Source organism: Terrapene carolina, unplaced genomic scaffold (assembly GCF_002925995.2).
Source record: "Terrapene carolina triunguis isolate 2854851 unplaced genomic scaffold, T_m_triunguis-2.0 Scaffold96, whole genome shotgun sequence".
Lineage (NCBI taxonomy): Eukaryota > Metazoa > Chordata > Testudines > Emydidae > Terrapene > Terrapene triunguis.
In genome coordinates, this window is record NW_020664447.1 from 59,220,891 (window position 1) to 59,238,915 (window position 18,025).

The 18,025-nt window shown below is 43.0% G+C and overlaps 1 protein-coding gene across 1 annotated transcript; it reads left to right on the forward strand.

Annotated features, from left to right (window-relative positions):
* The first annotated feature begins 311 nt into the window (after window positions 1-311).
* Window positions 312-17,956, forward strand: GEMIN2 (gem nuclear organelle associated protein 2). The gene is made up of 10 exons (XM_024195970.3): window positions 312-489; window positions 2,992-3,076; window positions 9,504-9,593; window positions 11,487-11,546; window positions 11,753-11,866; window positions 13,537-13,581; window positions 16,105-16,173; window positions 16,539-16,649; window positions 16,932-16,990; window positions 17,439-17,956. The coding sequence occupies exons 1-10, from the start codon at window positions 368-370 to the stop codon at window positions 17,476-17,478; spliced, it is 795 nt and encodes a 264-aa protein (XP_024051738.2). The 5' UTR covers window positions 312-367; the 3' UTR covers window positions 17,479-17,956.
* Window positions 17,957-18,025: the final 69 nt, after the last annotated feature.

An 18,025-nucleotide genomic window follows, 5' to 3' on the forward strand; every position in this document is an offset into this window, starting at 1 on the left:
GGACCACATGGTGTAATGGGATGGCGTTTGCAGGCTCAAAAGGCACTGGGTCCAGTTATGCTTCAATCCAGGCCGCTGGGGTAGAAGCTCCGAGAGCGGCGGTCCCAGCATCGGGACAGGGCCGGTTGAGATGTGAACGGGAGCTTGGGCGCACCACTAGAGGGCGTCCCAACCTCCACTGAGCCCTGGGAAAGGCAGCGCGCTATTCCGCTTGCACCGATCTCCAGCAGGCGTCGGAAGGGGCGGCCTCCCCAACGCGCATGCGTTGTCTCCTCGACCAGCAGTCGAGGCGGCCGCGGAGTAAGCGGCGTCCCTCAACGCGCCTGCGCCCTGCGATTACCCGGGGGGCAACGGCCGTCGCGCGGAGATGGAGTCCGCGGTGGAGGAGTTGATGCCCCGGCTCCTGCCTGTGGGGGACTGTGACCTCGCGGAGGATTTCGACCCCACCATGCCCCCGCGGACGCCCTCGGAGTATTTAAAGCGGGTCCAGTAAGTGGGGGAGGGGTTGGTTGGAGGCTGGGCCTTCTCTGGCCCCGTGGGGGAGCCGAGCTGGGGGCTGGGCCGGGCCTCGCTTCCCCTTGGTGAGGTGCAGGGGCTGCTGGGTCGCCTCTCCCGAGCACGCCCGGCCTGGGAGTCCGTTGGGCGCCTCCCCTCTGTGAAGGGGCCGGGGGCGCAGGGAGTTGTGCCCTGACCCGTGTCGCTCTCGCGCGCCGAGCGAGCTGCGGCGCTGGCTCCAGCCCACCTTGGTCCCAGCGCGCAGCCTGTGTGGGGGCCGCCCCACCCCCTACATTGCATTGTCAACCTGGGTCTCCCCGCCTGCCGACTCCCGCCTGTGGGTCCGCACTGCATCCTGAACCTGGGTTTGCATTTGCTGGACCTGGGTGCAGCCTCAGACCAGATCTCTGGGGATCCAGGCTTGAGCTGTATCCCCGCTGCAAAATGACAGGGCTTGGACCTGAATCACAGCAGTACTCAGGCTCAGACCAGTGGGTCTTAGACCCTGGGTCCTGTGAGTCACTAATCTCACCCCTGAATCTGAGCCCAGGTTTACAGTGTAGTGTAGAATCATAGGACTGGAAGGGACCTCAAGAGATCATCAAGTGAAGTCCAGTCTTCTGCACTCATGTCAGGACTATATTATCTAAACCAGGGGTGGGGAAATTGTATGCAGGGTCATGAATGTAGGGCTGGGGCAGGGGATTGGAGTGGGGGAGGGGGTGTGGGGTGCAGGAGGGGGCGCAGGGCAGGTGTGGGGTGCAGGAGGGGGTGCAGGGCAGGGGGTTGGGGTGTAGGAGGGGCCTCAGGGCAGAGGGTTGGGGTGCAGGAGGGGTTCATGGTGCAGGTTCCAGTCCAGCGCTGCTTACCTCAAGTGGCTCCGGTTGGCAGCAGCGTGCAGCGGGACTAAGGCAGGCCCCCTGCCTGCCATGGCCCTGCACCGCTCCTGGAAGTGGCCAGCATGTCCGGCAGTGGCTCGGTGGGGTGGGGCAGGCGGCTCTGCTGTGCTCTGCCCTCACCTGTGGGTACCACCCCCGAAGTTCCCATTGGCTATGGTTCCCCATTCCTAGCCAATGGGAGCTGCAGGGGGCGGTGCCTGCAGGCGAGGGCCATGCACGGAGCCATCTGCCCCCTTCCCCCCCCCCAAGTCCCCCCCACATGGGGCCACAGGGACATGGTGCTGGCCACTTCCAGGAGCGTTGCAGGGCCAGGGCAGGCAGGGAGCCTGCCTTAGTCCTGCTGCACCACGGAGCTGGCAATCCCGTGGGCTGGATTGAAAGCCCTAGGCCGGATCCAGCCCGCAGGCGGTAGTTTGCCCTCCCCTGATCTAGACCATTCCTGACAAGTGTTTGTCTAACCTGCTCTTAAAAATCTCCAGTGATGAGATTCCACAGTCTCTCTAGGCATACCCTTAAGAAATAAGTGTTGTTCAGGCACTACACTGGGAATTAAGAGATCCCGGTCCTGTCCCAGACTCTATGCCTAATCCATTTACCAAACCCTTTAGCTGTCTTGTCTCTTAGGTCCTGGTCCAGCAATGTGTAAGTGCAAAGACAAACTGCCCTGTTTATGCTCTACATGTTGCAGGATCGAGGCCTTCAACTATAAACTCTCTGGAACATGAACTATCTCTTCTGTGTTTGGACAGCACCCATCACAAAAGTGCTGTGAATTCATTTGATTCCTCTAGGTGCTACTGTAATACAAGTAATTACAAAGTTTGATGTCTGAATAATACTGTAGTTAATTTAACTTTGTAAATCTTACAAGGTAACATCAGTGTTCAAGGTGCAAATGTTATTTAGCGATATTACTTACTGAGAATTTAAATTAATACCAATATTCATAACAAGATTATTTTTAACAATACTAAAAATTTAAGCCTAAAATTACCCGACTCTAGGTTGTTCAGGTTTTGATATTCATAAGTTTCTCGTTTCAGACAGCAACCATATTCTTGAAAACTTTCTAAAATTCCACTGCACTCTCTGATCCATCATCACATGTTTTTGACAGGCAGATTATGGCATAATCAAATAATAGGAGAAAGTTCTTAGTCTTGACTGTAGTCTGTTTTGCACAGAAGGAATACGATGGTATTTTACTAGCTACAGTTGCTAATAGCTTTGACCTTCACTGATATTTATGATTGAAAGCTGTCTTGTGGCTAAAGCACAGAACTAGAAATCAGAAGTCCTGGATTCTGTTCCTGGCAGTGCCACGGACTGGCTCACATGAGGGCACTTATCTACCATTCATAGCGTACATTGTAAACTCATAAATCTTTTTAAAACTCTCAACCCATACCCTTCCATAAGAAATATTTTTCTTTAACTTTTTTTTCTGTAATAGATACAAAACACTTGCACAATTCTTAAGTTATGAATTAGTATTTGATCAGGTACCTCCTCATGCAAACCCAAACCTGTGACAGTTTCTGGTTCTAAGGGACATAGCTGAGGGATTTCAAATATAGCCTTTTATTTCTGTTTGAAGGATTGAAGCAGCACGATGCCCAGATGTTGTTGTGGCACAGATAGACCCTAGAAAGTTGAGAAAGAAGCAGACAGTGAATATTTCAGTAAGTATTGTATATATATTTATGTATATATTTAAAAAATATTTTTTTAGAAAAACAGAGTAGACAGTTAAATGAGAAGAAAAGCTTTTGATTTCATATTAAAATGTTTGTCTATTAAAATTTTTGGATGCATGGTGTAAGCATCAAACATGTTGTAGAGTAACTGAATTTTAAAGTAATCTGCAGAAGTAAATGGAATCTAGTCTTGCAGATCCAGATTGTGAATTACTGAATAACTGAAGTCTCATTAAAACTCAACTGATCTAACTTATAACATACAAGACAATATTTTGTGTGACTCTTCAGCAAAAATAATTGATCATATTTTCTCACTGCAGATACAACTAAAATAATTTTGTATTTAAAGGTTTATAAAACGTTGTCATAAAACTTTTCTACAGTTGAAAGATATGAGGATATCAATGCAGAGTATGTTCTTAGTCTTTTCCTGTTGCTAGTTTAAGATATATTTTTTTTTTTTTTGTAAATCACCCTAGTCCATCTGTTGTGGTCAGCCAAACAGGATTATTCTCTACTGTATGTGTCCTAGGGCTTTGCCCTGGCCCCTTCAAAATGGTTCAAATAATGGAGCTTCTACAATTTCTCTTCTGGAAACTCTGTTCTGATATTTCACATCATAAATTTTCATTTGCTCAATTTTACTTCATGATTCCAAGTTGAACAACTTGGGACACTTTCCTTTTACTTCCCCTCCCTCAAATTTTCTCTCCTTTCTTGATGGAGTTGTTTTCAAATACATATAGAAAAATATTGTATTCTCTTCTTATGATAAGCCTTAAAACTGATTACCTCCCAATGGAGTTACTAATCTTTCAGTTAACCTTGATGATAGGAGTTAAATCAGGCCCTTAGAATTATAGTATTTTGTTTTACTTTCTAGAGGGGACACCATCTATTTAATATTCTAACATAAATGATTTTTAAAATCTAATATTACTAAACTATTTAGATGCTTATATAGCCTTACTCACCTTATTATTTGAGCACCTCACAATCATTAATAGATTTTATCTTCGTAACACCCCAGTGAGATTATATCCCCATTTTGTAGATGGGAAACTGAAGCAGATCAGACTACAATCTTTAAGAGATGGTAGAGGAGAAAGTTGTTGTTTTTAGTTTTGAGAGGTTTCCCTTTTGTTTCTGTTGATCACACAACAGGAGAGAGAAATGTTTTTGTTTAATGGCATGTCTACACTACAAACTTACGTTGACTCAAGTTACGCTGGCGTACAGCCGCCAAAATTAGTACACCTCTACCCCGATATAATGCGACCTGATATAACATGAATTCGAATATAACGCGGTAAAGCAGCACTCCGGGGGGGGGGGGTCTGCGCACTCCGGTGGATCAAAGCAAGTTCGATATAACGCGGTTTCACCTATAACACGGTAAGATTTTTTGGCTCCCGAGGACAGCGTTATATCAGGGTAGAGGTGTATGTCGTTTGTGTGCCTGCATACGTGGCTCCTTGGTTCGGCGGTGTACATACTCATCAGGAGTGCTTGAATCAATGCAGAGTGCTGTGCTGCATGCGTAGGTATCCCACTGTGCAACTCACCACTCTCGTGTTCACTGTCTTGGGAGGCTTTGGCAGTGCATGATGGAGCTGAAACAAGTCATGCAGGGGTAGCTGGGAGCATGGGGTCAACTTCCCAGCTTGCTACTGTCTCCATCCCATAATGTTATATGTATCCATAACTTTTGCACCTCTTTTTCAAAATCCCACAAACCCACACAGCCCTCCTCGCTGTCTGCCATCTCTGACAGAACCATGGAGCCTGCGCAGCTCTGCACTATTGTTATGAACGTTGCAAGCACAGGGCGCACAATCCTGGAGTATTTGCAGAGCCTCAGGAAGAACCGAATGAGTGGGGACCATGGCAATTCCTTGGAGGACAGATTGCTGTGGAACATAGCAAAAGCCAATTCAAGATTGTTGGTGGCGTTCACAGAGCAGCTCCAGATGGTGGATTGCCACTTCTGGGTCCAAGAAACAAGCACTGATCTGGTGGGGTTGCATCATATTGCAAGTTTGGGGTGACAAGCAGTGGTTGCATAACTTTCAGATCCACAAGGCCCCATTCCTGGATTTGTGCACTGAACTCACCCCAGCCCTTCAGTGCAGGGACACCAAAATGAGAGCAGCACTGACAGGGAGAAGTGAGTGGTGATCGCACTGTGGAAACTTGCAACACCAGATTGCTACCAGTCAGTCTGGAATCAGTTTCGATTTGGGAAATCCACCGCTGGGACCGTTATCATGCAAGCATGCAGAGCCATTCATCGCCTTCTGCTAAGAGGACTGTGACTCCTGGCAATGTGCAGGACATAGTGGATGGATTTGCAGCAATGGGATTCCCACCTGTGATGGTGTGCTAGATGGCATACATATCCCTATTTTGGCACCAGACCTCCTTGCCACTGAGAATATCTACCGAAAGGGCTACTCTTCTATGGTTATGCAAGCATTGGTGGATCACCAGGGGCGCTTCACCAACATCAGTTGGTCAGGGAAGGTGCATGACGCTCGCATCTTTAAGAGCACAGGACTGTTCAGGAAGCTACAAACAGGGACTTTCTTTCCCGACTGGTCGATTACCATTAGGAATGTTGAAATGCCAATAGTGATCCTGGGTGACCCAATCTTCCTTTTACTCCCCGACTCATGAAGCCGTACGCTGGCCACGTCGACAGCAGCAAGGAATGATTCAGCTACTGGCTCAGCAGGTGCTAAATGACGGTTGAATGTGCGTTTGGTCATTTGAAGGGTCGCTGGCGTTGTTTACTCACAAGATTGGACCTCAGTGAGAAAAATATCCCAATGGTTATAACTCTTTGCTGTGTCCTGCATAATATATGTGAAGCAAAGGGGTAAAGTTTCCACGAGGGTGGAGGTGGAGCAGCTGTCTGCTGAATTTGAACAGCCAGATACAAGGGGTATTAGAAGAGCTCAACATGGAGGTATACAGCTCAGGGAGACTTTCAGAGACCAGTTTAACAGCGAGCCAGAGTAGTGTGTGGTGTTGGCCAGGTCCTGCTCTTTTGTAGCCTGGTAGCAATTTTGTGGCAATTACGTGTAGGAATATAACATTGTCATTTCACCTGTTAATTTTGTTTGTGAATGAGCCTATGATTTGTGTGTCGTGCAGTAACGGGTAATTGGTTGCTTTCAGAACTGCTGAGCACTTGGCAGCATATGTTGTGAACTAATAAAGATGAATTATTTTCCAAATAATATAATTTTATTCTGTAACAAAATTAGTTAAAAAAAAAACCTTGTGCAATTTTAAAACAAATACATTCTTAAGTTCTGTTCTCTTAATTTATTATGAAGGGGGGAAAATGTTGATGTCCATTTCAGCTACACACACACCTACCATGGCTTTTACAAGTCAGCGTATGAGAAGCTGTGATTGTCTTTAATGTCCCTTGGGGTGGAGTGGTAGGGGAATGTTGCCATATGGAATGTTATGTGGAATATAGGGGTGTTCCTGATACTGAGTTCTCAATGGATGGTAGAGGGAGGCGAGCCTGGGATTGTTGAACCTGCAGGTCCACCAGAGCCTGCAACATCTGTTTGCGCTGCCTGAAAATCCCTATTATGTCCTAATGCATCTCTCTCTCTCTCCTTTTTCCTGCTGGAACTCCTGGGCCTTTCCCCTCTCCACTCTTTACTTCTCCAGGCTGTCCATAGTGTTCATCCTTCATGCCTTGTGCTCACGATACAATGCAGCACTGGCTTGCAGGATCCCATTGAACATGTCATCCCAAGTCCTCTTTCTCCTCCTTTTCTGGTTCAGGTGTTCTGCAGGTGTGCAGGGGGAGATCCTGAAGGCTGTAATGGCAGCTGTTTTAAGACAAAACACACAGGGGTAACATTGTCAGCATATTCACTACAGAAAGTGGACCTTAAGATGCTGAACTCACTCTCCTTGCTCTCCTAAAGTTTTAAGCACTACATTCTCACTTCTGCTTGGGATTGCTTGTAGACAGTGTAAGTCACAGCACCAGCCATGGTGAGGGTGGCCCACCAGGGATTGGGGTGATTTTTAGCTGATATCTCACTCCTGAGGGTAACAAAGGCAGAGAAAGGACAGCTGCTGCTGGTGTCTTGAAGCTGCCTGGGCCTTTATGATGCTAGCCTGTGTATTGCAGTGGTGCCTGCTGAAGTTATTGCTGAGTGTTATGGAATGGTGTCCTATGGCGAAGGAATAAGGCAGCCCTCCCTAGAAACTTTTGGCAGAGGATTGCAGAGTACCTCCATGAAAATTTCATGCAGATCTCTCAGGAGGATTCAAGGGACCTCCCTGTGTACAAACATAAACTGCTCCACATGATCATATTCTCCACATCTCCTCCCCTCCGCTCCACCTTCCCCCCTGCTAACTCTAGAGGGGAATGAAAAACAGATAGCAACTCTACATCTCTTGGTTGTACCACTAGCTCTTCTATCATGAGTAAATTAATGAAAAGTCCAAAGATGTGTCCTGCTACTTTGGGAGTGCCATCCCTGTAATTGAAAATTTATCTACACACTTACCCAGGATTGGCTGGACTGCAGTGGAGTCAGAAACAGGTCCTAGCTCGATGTGCAGCTGGATCCCTGGTTTCCTGTCCCATACTCCTCCTCTTCTTCATCCACCACCACCAACTCTTCTTCCTCCGTGCTGTTCACACCGAGGGGTTGTGACTCTGGGTTCTCAGAGGTTGTAAAAGGGACAGGTCTGTGGCTTGGCACTGGATCAATCGTTGGTCTCCCTGGCATTCTGGTATGCCTGCCACAGCTCCTTGGCTTTCATGCGGCACTGCTGCTGGTCCCTTCTCTTGCATCCCCTGAGCAATGTGCTGGTAGATATTGATGTTTCTACAGCTGGTTTGAAACTGTGCCTGCACATCCTCTTCTCCATACAGGCCCAGGAGATCCAATATCTCCTGTCTACTCCAGGCAGGAGTGCATCTGGAGTATGTAGCCAGCATGGTCAGCTGGGCAATTGCACTCAACAATGGAAAGCTGCTAGGTGTGCACATCATGCCAGGCAATCAGGAAACGGAATTTCAAAATTTGCAAGGCTTTAAATGGGAGTAGGGGGTTCCGGGTTATGCGACCCCTGGGCAGTAAAGTTCACAATGGTGACCAGAGTGGTCAGTGTGGGGCATTATAGGACAGCTGCTGGAGGACAGTTAGGATTGCTATAAGTAATGCTGTGTCTGTACTCGCACTGTGTTGACCTAAGTACATGGACTGTGGTTCTGCACCGCTTGGGGAGATGGTATTACTGTGTCAGCATAATGGGGTGTTTACATCGGTGGGAGACGAATTTAAGCATAGACATATGCACAAACTTGGTCAACATAAGCTGCTTTGCGTGGACCTAACTTTGTAGTGTAGACCAAACCTAAGGGTTTGTAAAATTAAATTGGGATGTAGTCAAGCAAAATGTGGTACTTAAAAAAATTGAATTAAAATAGTTTCAACATACATTTCAGTTCAGATTAACTTTTCTTTAACTTGTATCTAGTGGAAATAATAGTGGAATTTCTTGCTTGTGTGTCTCTTCCAGTGAATCATTCAGAGCTTGTTTAATGTAATAAAATAGGGAGTTGGCTCAATACTGAACTGTAAAAGTAGTGGATTAGTGTGAGTTTTGGGGTTCACTTTTAATCCAGAGATACATCCTATATTCTTGCTAAATGTTCAGCATCCCACCTGCAAGAAGTCATTACAGAGGTTTTTCATTATCCCTCCCTCTAAAAGGCACTTAACTACACGCATTTAAAAATTTTCATCTCCGCCTCCTAGATTTTTATTACAAATTCATGGGGTTTTATTTGGAGATCTGGAACGGTAATTCTTCTGTTTCTGCACTGATGCCTTATATGGCTGGCGGATGCCCATTCTTAATTGAAGTGATAGATCTGTTTAGGGCCCTAAAACAATGTATTTTTGTAGATCAGTCTTTTATTCTATGCAAATCAGGCTATCCACTTGCTTGTGATATGAAGTAAGACAGTCAATATATCTGATTGAGATTTCTGTAAAATTTGCATTTGTGCAAAATAAGCTATTTAAAGCTACAATCAGAAAAAGAAAAATAATGACCATTCTATTTTAGAGAATTTCCTCTATCATTATGAGTAAACAATACTTAATAGTAAGAGAATGGGGTACATCTGGCATTTGGATATCTTCAGCATATCACTAGTTAAAACATGACATTTGTTTTGTCAAATGTGAGAATTGGGTCTGGTTTTGTTTTCTTTCTCAAAGTAGAATTTTCTCTTGTCTTGTCTTTCTAGTTTCACATGTACTTTAAGTGGAAATTCTTAGTTTTAGACTTGATTAGTTTAGGGGTCTGTTCGTTGATTATTTGTTATAAAAAGATCCTACCTATGCTTTCTTAGCTTACAGGATGCCATCCTGCCCCTGAGGGATATTCTCCAACTCTCAAATGGCAGCAGCAGCAAGTGTCTCATTTTTCAGCAGTTCGTCAGGTAAAGAACAGAGTGTTCACAAACTAGTGCAGTTTGGATATGATGGCATCTAATGTGGTGGTGTTGGTTTTTTGGGGTGGAAGAGTGGACTTTACTGTATTCTGGGGAAAGATATAGGATGTAACATTTTATGGTAGAAAATAATAAAGTAGATGACTGCTCTGTCTTTGGAAAACTTGTTCGTTTGTTTTGGGTTTTTTGGTAAACCTAATTTATCATGACACTCCAGCACCAAAGAGGCTCTTGGAGAAAACAGGCAATCATACATTTAGCTGGCTGAGAACAAAGTCTTGTAAATGATGATATCTGTGTATTTATAGGGTCTCTGTCAAGTAGTTGAGGGCAAAGCTTAGGGGTTTTTTGTAGCTAACAATACTACATTTTGTCATTTTTTTAGGAATGTTTTAATGAACTACTAAGATCAAAATAAAAACGTTTGGGTCCCAGTCCAGTAATTGGGCTCATGGACAGTACCTTACACCCATACAAGAACCCATTGACTTCAGTAGGATTCCATCTAGGTAGAAAGGTCCATCTGCACAGATCTGATGGTCATATCTTACATTTTCCATACAGTGCTTGCAAGTTGACCCATTGTATGAGAACTAGAAAGGGAAACTGAATAGCCTTTTTTTCCCCCCACAATCCAAGCTGAGTAAAATTCAAAAGGTAAACAAATAGTAAACTAGACTTTTATCACGAAGTTTCAATACTCTAAGATCTTAAGTGACTTAAAACATATAGCATTTCTATTGCAGCATGTTAAATGCTGACCTCTTTTACCTCTAACAGAATTAGCATGGAGGGGAAGGAAAAGAATTGGTGTTAGTATCCATGTAAACATGCAAGAATAGTAGTGAAGAAGAATCAGAAGGCTAGACCTCTATGCTAGCATTATGTTTGTATAAAATCTGTCATGTCTTCTGATTTTTAGCAGAGTTCTGGTCTCATGGTGCCTGCTTAAAAAACAAAACAAAACAAAAAAAACCTTTGCTGCAATAACAATCACTGGTTGGAAAACATACCTTGAATTCCAAAGGTTTAAACTTCAATCTCCAGAATACTGTCAAAGCAGGCCATTTTAGTTTTGGACAAACTTTATACATCTACTTTCAAAGAGGTATTTTGATGCTATGAAGGTCCTTGACTCATACTGGACTGAGAATCTAAATACATCTAACCTCTTACTCACGGTTGTTTTCTTGCTATACCTAGTGTTTGTGTTCTCTTCTGCCAGGTTTTGGTTCTCTTCAGCCAGTGTTCCCCTCATTTAGGATACTGCAGTACTTGTTGAGGCTTATTTCTAGGGCAAGATTATCAAACACATGATAACTCTGCCAGATCCAGAAGAAGGAGAAAGTTGGCTTATGAAGGTGAAAGCTCCCCATTTAAAATCTCAAAACAGAAGCAAGGGCAGTCTTTCAAGAACTGAAAACCCTTTTTCTTAAGATTGCTACCTTAAGATGGTTTACCTTAAGTAAACGTTTTAAAGGATTAATAGTGTTAAAATTATGGTTCTAGAGATGTCAAAGCTATATAAATGAAGGAGTATTTAAAGTAAAATTTTGAGTAGACTAACCAAGCAACAAATTTTATTCATATTTCATCTCTCTCTACAGGTTATAAAATAGTAAATTGGAGCTTACAACTTGCAATACATTGTTATATTAAAAGAAATACATGAATAATTTGATCAATTATTTACCATATTTTTACAGCAACATGCAATCTACTTTTTCTAAAAGAAAAATAACCATTATAATGGTATTGAATTGTTTTTTTTATGGTTATGGAGGCCCAATTAAAGCAATTTGGAGATGGAAAGCTACTTTGACTAGAATAAAATCATTATATTATAAACCATAATCAGGCTTAATTATTTTAATCCTACAGAGTGTGAATAAACACAGAAGTCATTGGAAGGCACAACATTTGGACAGCAATGTTACAATGGTGAGTGAATTTTATAACAAATTTTGTGAACATCTTTACTGCTAAATTGTTTTATGCTGATAATGGTGGTGCTTTAGTAATTGTGTTTAACTGCAAATCAGGATTACCAGAGTTATAAATTGTTTGAAAATATATAACTTATGTAATGAAAATACTGAATCATAATATCATATGAAAAGTAGCCCACTCTTATTTACCTTTTTCAGCCAAAATCTGAGGATGAAGAAGGCTGGAAACTGTTTTGTCTGGGTGAAAAGTTATATTCGGAAGCAGCTATTGCAGTGTCTGGTAATGAAAACCTAGGAATTGATTACATTAAGGTAGGTATCACTTTCAATAAGAGTACTCAAGCTCCTTCTTAGTTCTTGGCTGTTATGTCTCATTAGCAGCTTCCAGAAACTGTACTGATGTGTTGGGCTCAGTGCAGATCCAATCTGAATCCAAAACAGGCTCTGTAATGAACATGCTGCACACCTCCCTGCTATGTTAAGTGGAAACTTGGTGAAGCAGAGAATCTGATTTTATATTTCCATCTGAAAATTATGTATCTACTACTATAAGTTACTCTTAGGATTACTATTAACTGAAACATGTTAGAGACAATGTTTTATTCTGTGTGTTTAACAGCATTTTCTGCATAGTCTCCATTTTTTGTTGGTGGTCAGTTGCAGTTTGTCTCCTGTGCAGACCACTCTCCGGGGAACTCTTATATGTTATTCCCTAAGCCTCTTAAGAGTGTGCTTACTAGTAGTGATAGCAGCAAAGCTGAAGCCACGGAGGCATCAGGCATGGGTGTGTACACAGAGGAAGGAGTTCGGGTGAGCATGTCTGTATACAGAGAGGTAGGTGTAGAGGTGTGCTCAGGCATGTTTGTTGTTGCTCTTGGACATGCCCAAAAGGCCCTTAGTAAACATCAGAGAGCCAGAAAACACTTATAAAAATTCAGGACCTATTTAAAGAGTCTATGACTCAAACAATAACTTTTAAAAAAAAAATTGCAATTTAAAGAAATTCAAGTTGTCCTTTTAAAATCTGTTGCCTCTCCCAGTATTTGGTAACATTTAGATGAATAGCTATTTTTTACTGCTTATGTTTGCTTTGTTTACTCCTGGGGAATTCTGTGCCACTGCACAATGCAAAATTTGCACAGAAGTTAATGTTCTGCGCAGAATTTCCTTTTCGCCCCACAGAAACGGGCTACAGAGCTGCTGGCTGCCATTACGGGGCACTGGACGTGGCAGAACCCAGCTCACAAATTGAAGACACTGCTGGAGGGGCCGGGGGAGGAGCTGGAGGGTTTCCTACAGCTGCATTTCCCAGCACGTCCTGAAGGAAGGAGATGGCGTGCAGGAAACTCCACACAAGCCCAGGACCCAGCATCGTGCTGTTTCTCTCTCTGGATCCCTGGGCTCTGGAAGAGTAGGGGTGCATGCAAGTGACTTGGTTGGGGGGTGCCCCGTGGCTGGGCTCTGAGGTAGGGGGGTGTCCTGCAGCTGGGCTCGGGGAAGGGGTTATGGGTATCTGGCCCCCCAGCTGGGCTCTGGGGAGTAGGGGGCAGAGAAACAGGAACTGGGTTGTCATAGGGGTTTCTTTAACTCTCTGCTCCTGGGAAAAAAATTTTGTCTGTTTTGTTACAGACATAGTTACTGACAGATATTTTGAAATAATTCAAAAATAATGGAAACTGGTGTGATTATGTAGTGTTGTTTTGACAAAATATGCAGAATTGTATAATGTTGTGCACAGAATCTTTTATTTTTGGGTGCAGAATTCCCCCAGGAGTATTTTTTGCTCTTCCTATTATTAATTGTAACTGGTATTTTCGAAATTAGTACTTAGTATGCTTTGAAAACCCATTACAATGAAAAATATGAAGTGGATTTATGTCCTCGTGTTCAAACTCGGTTCTAATTTAAATCTTAAAATACAAGGGTATTTGTTGGGAAGTTTACTTTATATATTACAGTTCCACCATGATTTTTCTTTTCAGATCGGTTTTCCCCCTTTTTTAAGTATTGTTAGCAGAATGAATCAGGTAAGTCTATGTTTCTACTTATGAGAATAAAATATTTCTCACCAAAAATGTTTACTTTTTCTATAGTTTTCCTATTAATTCCATGGCTATCCCATCTGAGTGTCACTGTATTAAAGGAAACAATAATTTATACCATAAAACTTGTTTGAGGCATTACTGCAACCTGCCACTAGAGTCTTACTTGGTAAAACTAACACATCAAATCTCTACCCTTTCCTCATTGATACTTCGTGTTTAAATAGAAATATTTTTTTGTTCGCATGAACTACTTTTTATTATTGTTGCTGGTACTGAAGACACATTCTCAAATTGTGGCTTAAATAATAATAAAAAAAAACCCACCAAAACAATCCACTCCATTGCATATGCTTCTCCTCCTGAAGACAGGATGAGAGAACAAACACAACAGATGTGATGTTTAGTCACATTGCTTACTGCACCACTGCTACTACTACTTCAACACTTAACCAAAAGGGTTGGCTGTAGCGATTGTTCACCATTTGGTCCATTCCTGTGTGGCTGCAAGGGCTTGATGGGCAAAAAGTTCGACGTCAGAACAGACTTCATGAACCCATGTAATAGGGTGTCTGCCTGTAGGCCGCCTCCACGCCTCCGTTGATGGAATTTTATCCCGGATGTTACAAGCCACCCGGAGAACAGCATGTGGAATGTCTTGTGGAATTCTGAACAGTCATGGAATCCCCTAATACTAATACTACTACCCCTCATACTATTATGTCCCCTGTTAGTCATCTCTAAACAGTCTGAATTTTTTCAGTGTCTGACATGAAAGTCTTTCTATACCTCTGATTTTAGTTTTAAGTATTGTGGTCCACTTTGGGCATCATTTCCTCCTCTTACTATATATTCACAGTCCTTTCCAATATCAGCAACATCTGTCCTGAAATTTCCTTTCTCCTTTATATCAAGTTTCAGACTGAAATAAATGCCTGTCTAGATGCACCATAGAGAGTGAAATGATACTTGTTTATGTAACCCTTCTGCCCATCTAAGTTGGCAGCAACAAGGGCCGGGTTCTGTATCTAGGGGTTCCGTTTCAATAATACAATGCAAAACCGGCTCGAGCCCCCACCCAGTGACCTGGGACAATTACATACCACCCCCCTGGGTACCTCTAAGAGGCAATACTTCCCCTCTCGCAAGCACGGAGTCTGAGTGTAGCAGAAAATGTTTAATAACATGAGGTAAACGACATCAGCATAAAATTGGGAAAAACACCACAAACAGGATTCATAACACAAACCATGAGCAAAACCCACCCCAGCAAATTGGGCTGTGTCCTTTCCCTTTGGTTCTTGAATCCAGCAACCCAAAAATCACCCAGAGTCCCCAAAGTCCAACACCCCCAAAGTCTCTTGGGTCCAACAACCCCCAAAGTCTCTGTCCCTGGTCAGTGCAGCCCCAGAGTAAAAAAGGGGGGGGCACGCAGGGTGTTAAGGGGCACCTTACGTGATCCAAGGCTGGCCAGCCGTCTGTTTCTCCGTGGGGGTTCCGCCGCAGCCTTTACCACGAGCCAGTCCACTTTCTGCCGTCCCACGAACTGCTCCGCTCTACAAGCTGCTCCGCTCCGCTCCGCTCACCGACCTGTGAGCCGTTCCAGCCGTCCCCGCAAACAGCTCCGCTCGCCGTTCCTTGGGCCACTCCAACCGGCCCCGCAAGGCTCCACGCTGCTCACTGCTCCTCCAGTCGTCCCCACAAATTGCTCCGCCAGCTGCTGAGTAATATAGCTTCAGGCTCCCCCACTAGTTAACACAGCACTCAGTGATCTCAGCTCTTAATAACATCAGCTCTTTTGTGATTTCAGCTCTTAGTGATTTCAGCTCATAGTATAGTAGGGGAGCCCCAGTGCTGGTGCACCATTGGCCCAAAGTGAATTCAGCTCAGCAGCCTGTAACTAGACTCCTAAGGGAATCAAAGTTAGCTCTGACATTCAACAGTGGAGAGAGGAGGCGGTGCAATTGGTGCTTCAAACCCTCAGAGGGGGCCCATACCATCAGGTACAAATACCTGTCCCCATCCTCTCTCAATTCACTGGGTTTTGTAACCCATGCCCCTTGACAAGCAAATGCTACTTAGGTAATGGTGAAGGATTCACTCAGTCCTTCTGTCATACAACAGTTCCACTGGCCTTGATTCACAGAATCAGGGTAACAAAACTTTATTCTTCCTGCCCCAATAACAGAGAAACTGGGGATCCCACACCAGCCAAAGTAACCACTTTCGGTTGCTGTGGGCTCATGCTATGCGTGTGGGTGGGCCTATGCAAACAAGATCCGCCCCTGGAGTTCTTTTCCACACTCGCCATAATTCACCACCAGATGTCAGGGTAGAGCTCATCCTGACTCTGCTTACATCTATATCCAATGAAAAGTGAAGTCATGCTTCTGTTTGCTTTTGATATAGTTCTTTATAAACTATAATCATCAAAAATTGGTGCAATGACTGTTATACGTAGTCATGCTTCCTTTTCAGGTGTTTTTTTCTTTTTTCCTCTTTTAAAAGGCAACAGTAACTAGCGTCCTGGAATATCTGATAAACTGGTTTGGAGAGAAAGAGTTTACTCCAGAACTGGTAATTTTTAATTTATTCTATCTACCTATAAACTAACTCAGTGAAGAGTTGTATATTTAAAATAAATATCAAGAAACTCAAATTTATTTTCATAACAATAGTAACTTGTCTCCCTTGCCTGTAGGTATGCCCTAGAGAGCACACACTTCGTATTAAAACAAACTTTGAAACTTTTTTCCCTAGCTCCTCTCTTATGACAATATTTATTAATGCATGTGTGTTCTTGGACCAGATATTGGTCACCACTAGCATTCAGTACAATGGCAATGGATAGCAATGTATGGGACCTTGGTGTGTTACCAATTAATTATGGTAAAAATTGATCTGGAAAATACCAAGCTGTACTTCTGTTTAAATCCACTTAGGGCAGATGGTTTTATGCTTTGTTGGCATGTCTTGAAAAGCCTTTGTTGCCTGAAGCCCACTCCCTAATTCGGCAGTTGGCAAGACGATGCTCTGAAGTCAGAGTACTAGAGGTAAGTAACAATTTAATAGGGGAAAATTCTTACAATTCAGAATAGTGTGGGGAATGATTTGACAGTATTGTTGAGAAATAAAATTCTTAGTTTGCATTTATCCAAGTTATTTGATTTAATAGTATATAGATAGTAGACTCAAGTGAATAAAAAAGCAAAGTATTGAGAATGAACTACTGGATTTTTATGGGAACCCAACAAATTGCATAAGAATGGCAGTCCTTTTCTGCAGTCAAGTAATATTAGACATATGACCTAAGACTTCATATTCCTTTGTTGCAGGAGAACAAGAATGAAGAGAAAGTGTCTGCTCTGAATTTGCTAATCTGTTTAGTTAGCAGGTATTGCAAGCTTCATTTTTATAAGTAGAATTTAGAGTAATTTATGTACACAGCAAGCACAGATAGCTTAGCTATATGATTAGCTTTTAAGGAATATAGGCTGCAACGGTTTTTGGAAAGACTTTATATTCGGTGGTACACATTTGCTTAGTTAAAATGACTTACTTTTAAAACCAGGAGAAAACGAAGCATATACTAATTTCCTCAAGGAGAGGTGAAGTAAAATTTTAAAAAAAACAGCTCATCTGAAGCATGTGATCAACGATGAACCTTTGAACAAATCTAAAATTACTTATATGAAGCCAGAAACATTTTGGGAATAAAAACTAGCAGTAAAATATACAGCAAATACACTGTCAATTACTTAATTGTGGGCGGGGGAGACCATGTCTTAACTCTCTCTGACTAACTTTGTCCTCAATATATTCAAATTGTGTTTCTCTGATAGGTATTTTGATCAACGTGATCTGGCTGACGAGCCCTCCTGATCCCAGATCGGGGACATTAAATGTCTCACATCACTATAAAACCAACACCAGCATCAATGTTAAACAGCCAGGTGCAATGCAGCTCAAAATGTACCTTCTTAGTAGTGAGCTTGAATGGTGTTGAGCAAAAGACTGCTGGTCTCGCTGAATAATCCATGACCTGAAAAGGGTCAGCAGCGAAGTGCCTACCCACTCTCTATAAGCCTGTTTCTCTGCAAAAACAAGTGATCTTCAAAGCAGTAAGCAAATTGAGTTGTTGTGAGCACCCAAGGGTAGTTAATCCTGAAAAATTACTTCTGGAGAGTAAGCCTTTTTGTTGAAATTGAATTACTCATGTGAATAAAGATTTGCAAGACTGGGCCCCAAGCTTTTTACACATGAAAGCTCGAGGCAGTGAGAAATCTCTTTCATGAACCCATCTAAAGAATCCGATATTAAATGGTTTTGTAAACGTTTACAATAAAAATTTTCAAAACTGCTCAGTGTGTGTGTGTCTTGCTAGAATGTTTCTAAAAATTGCTTCTTGGCATCTATTTTTGCTATTTAT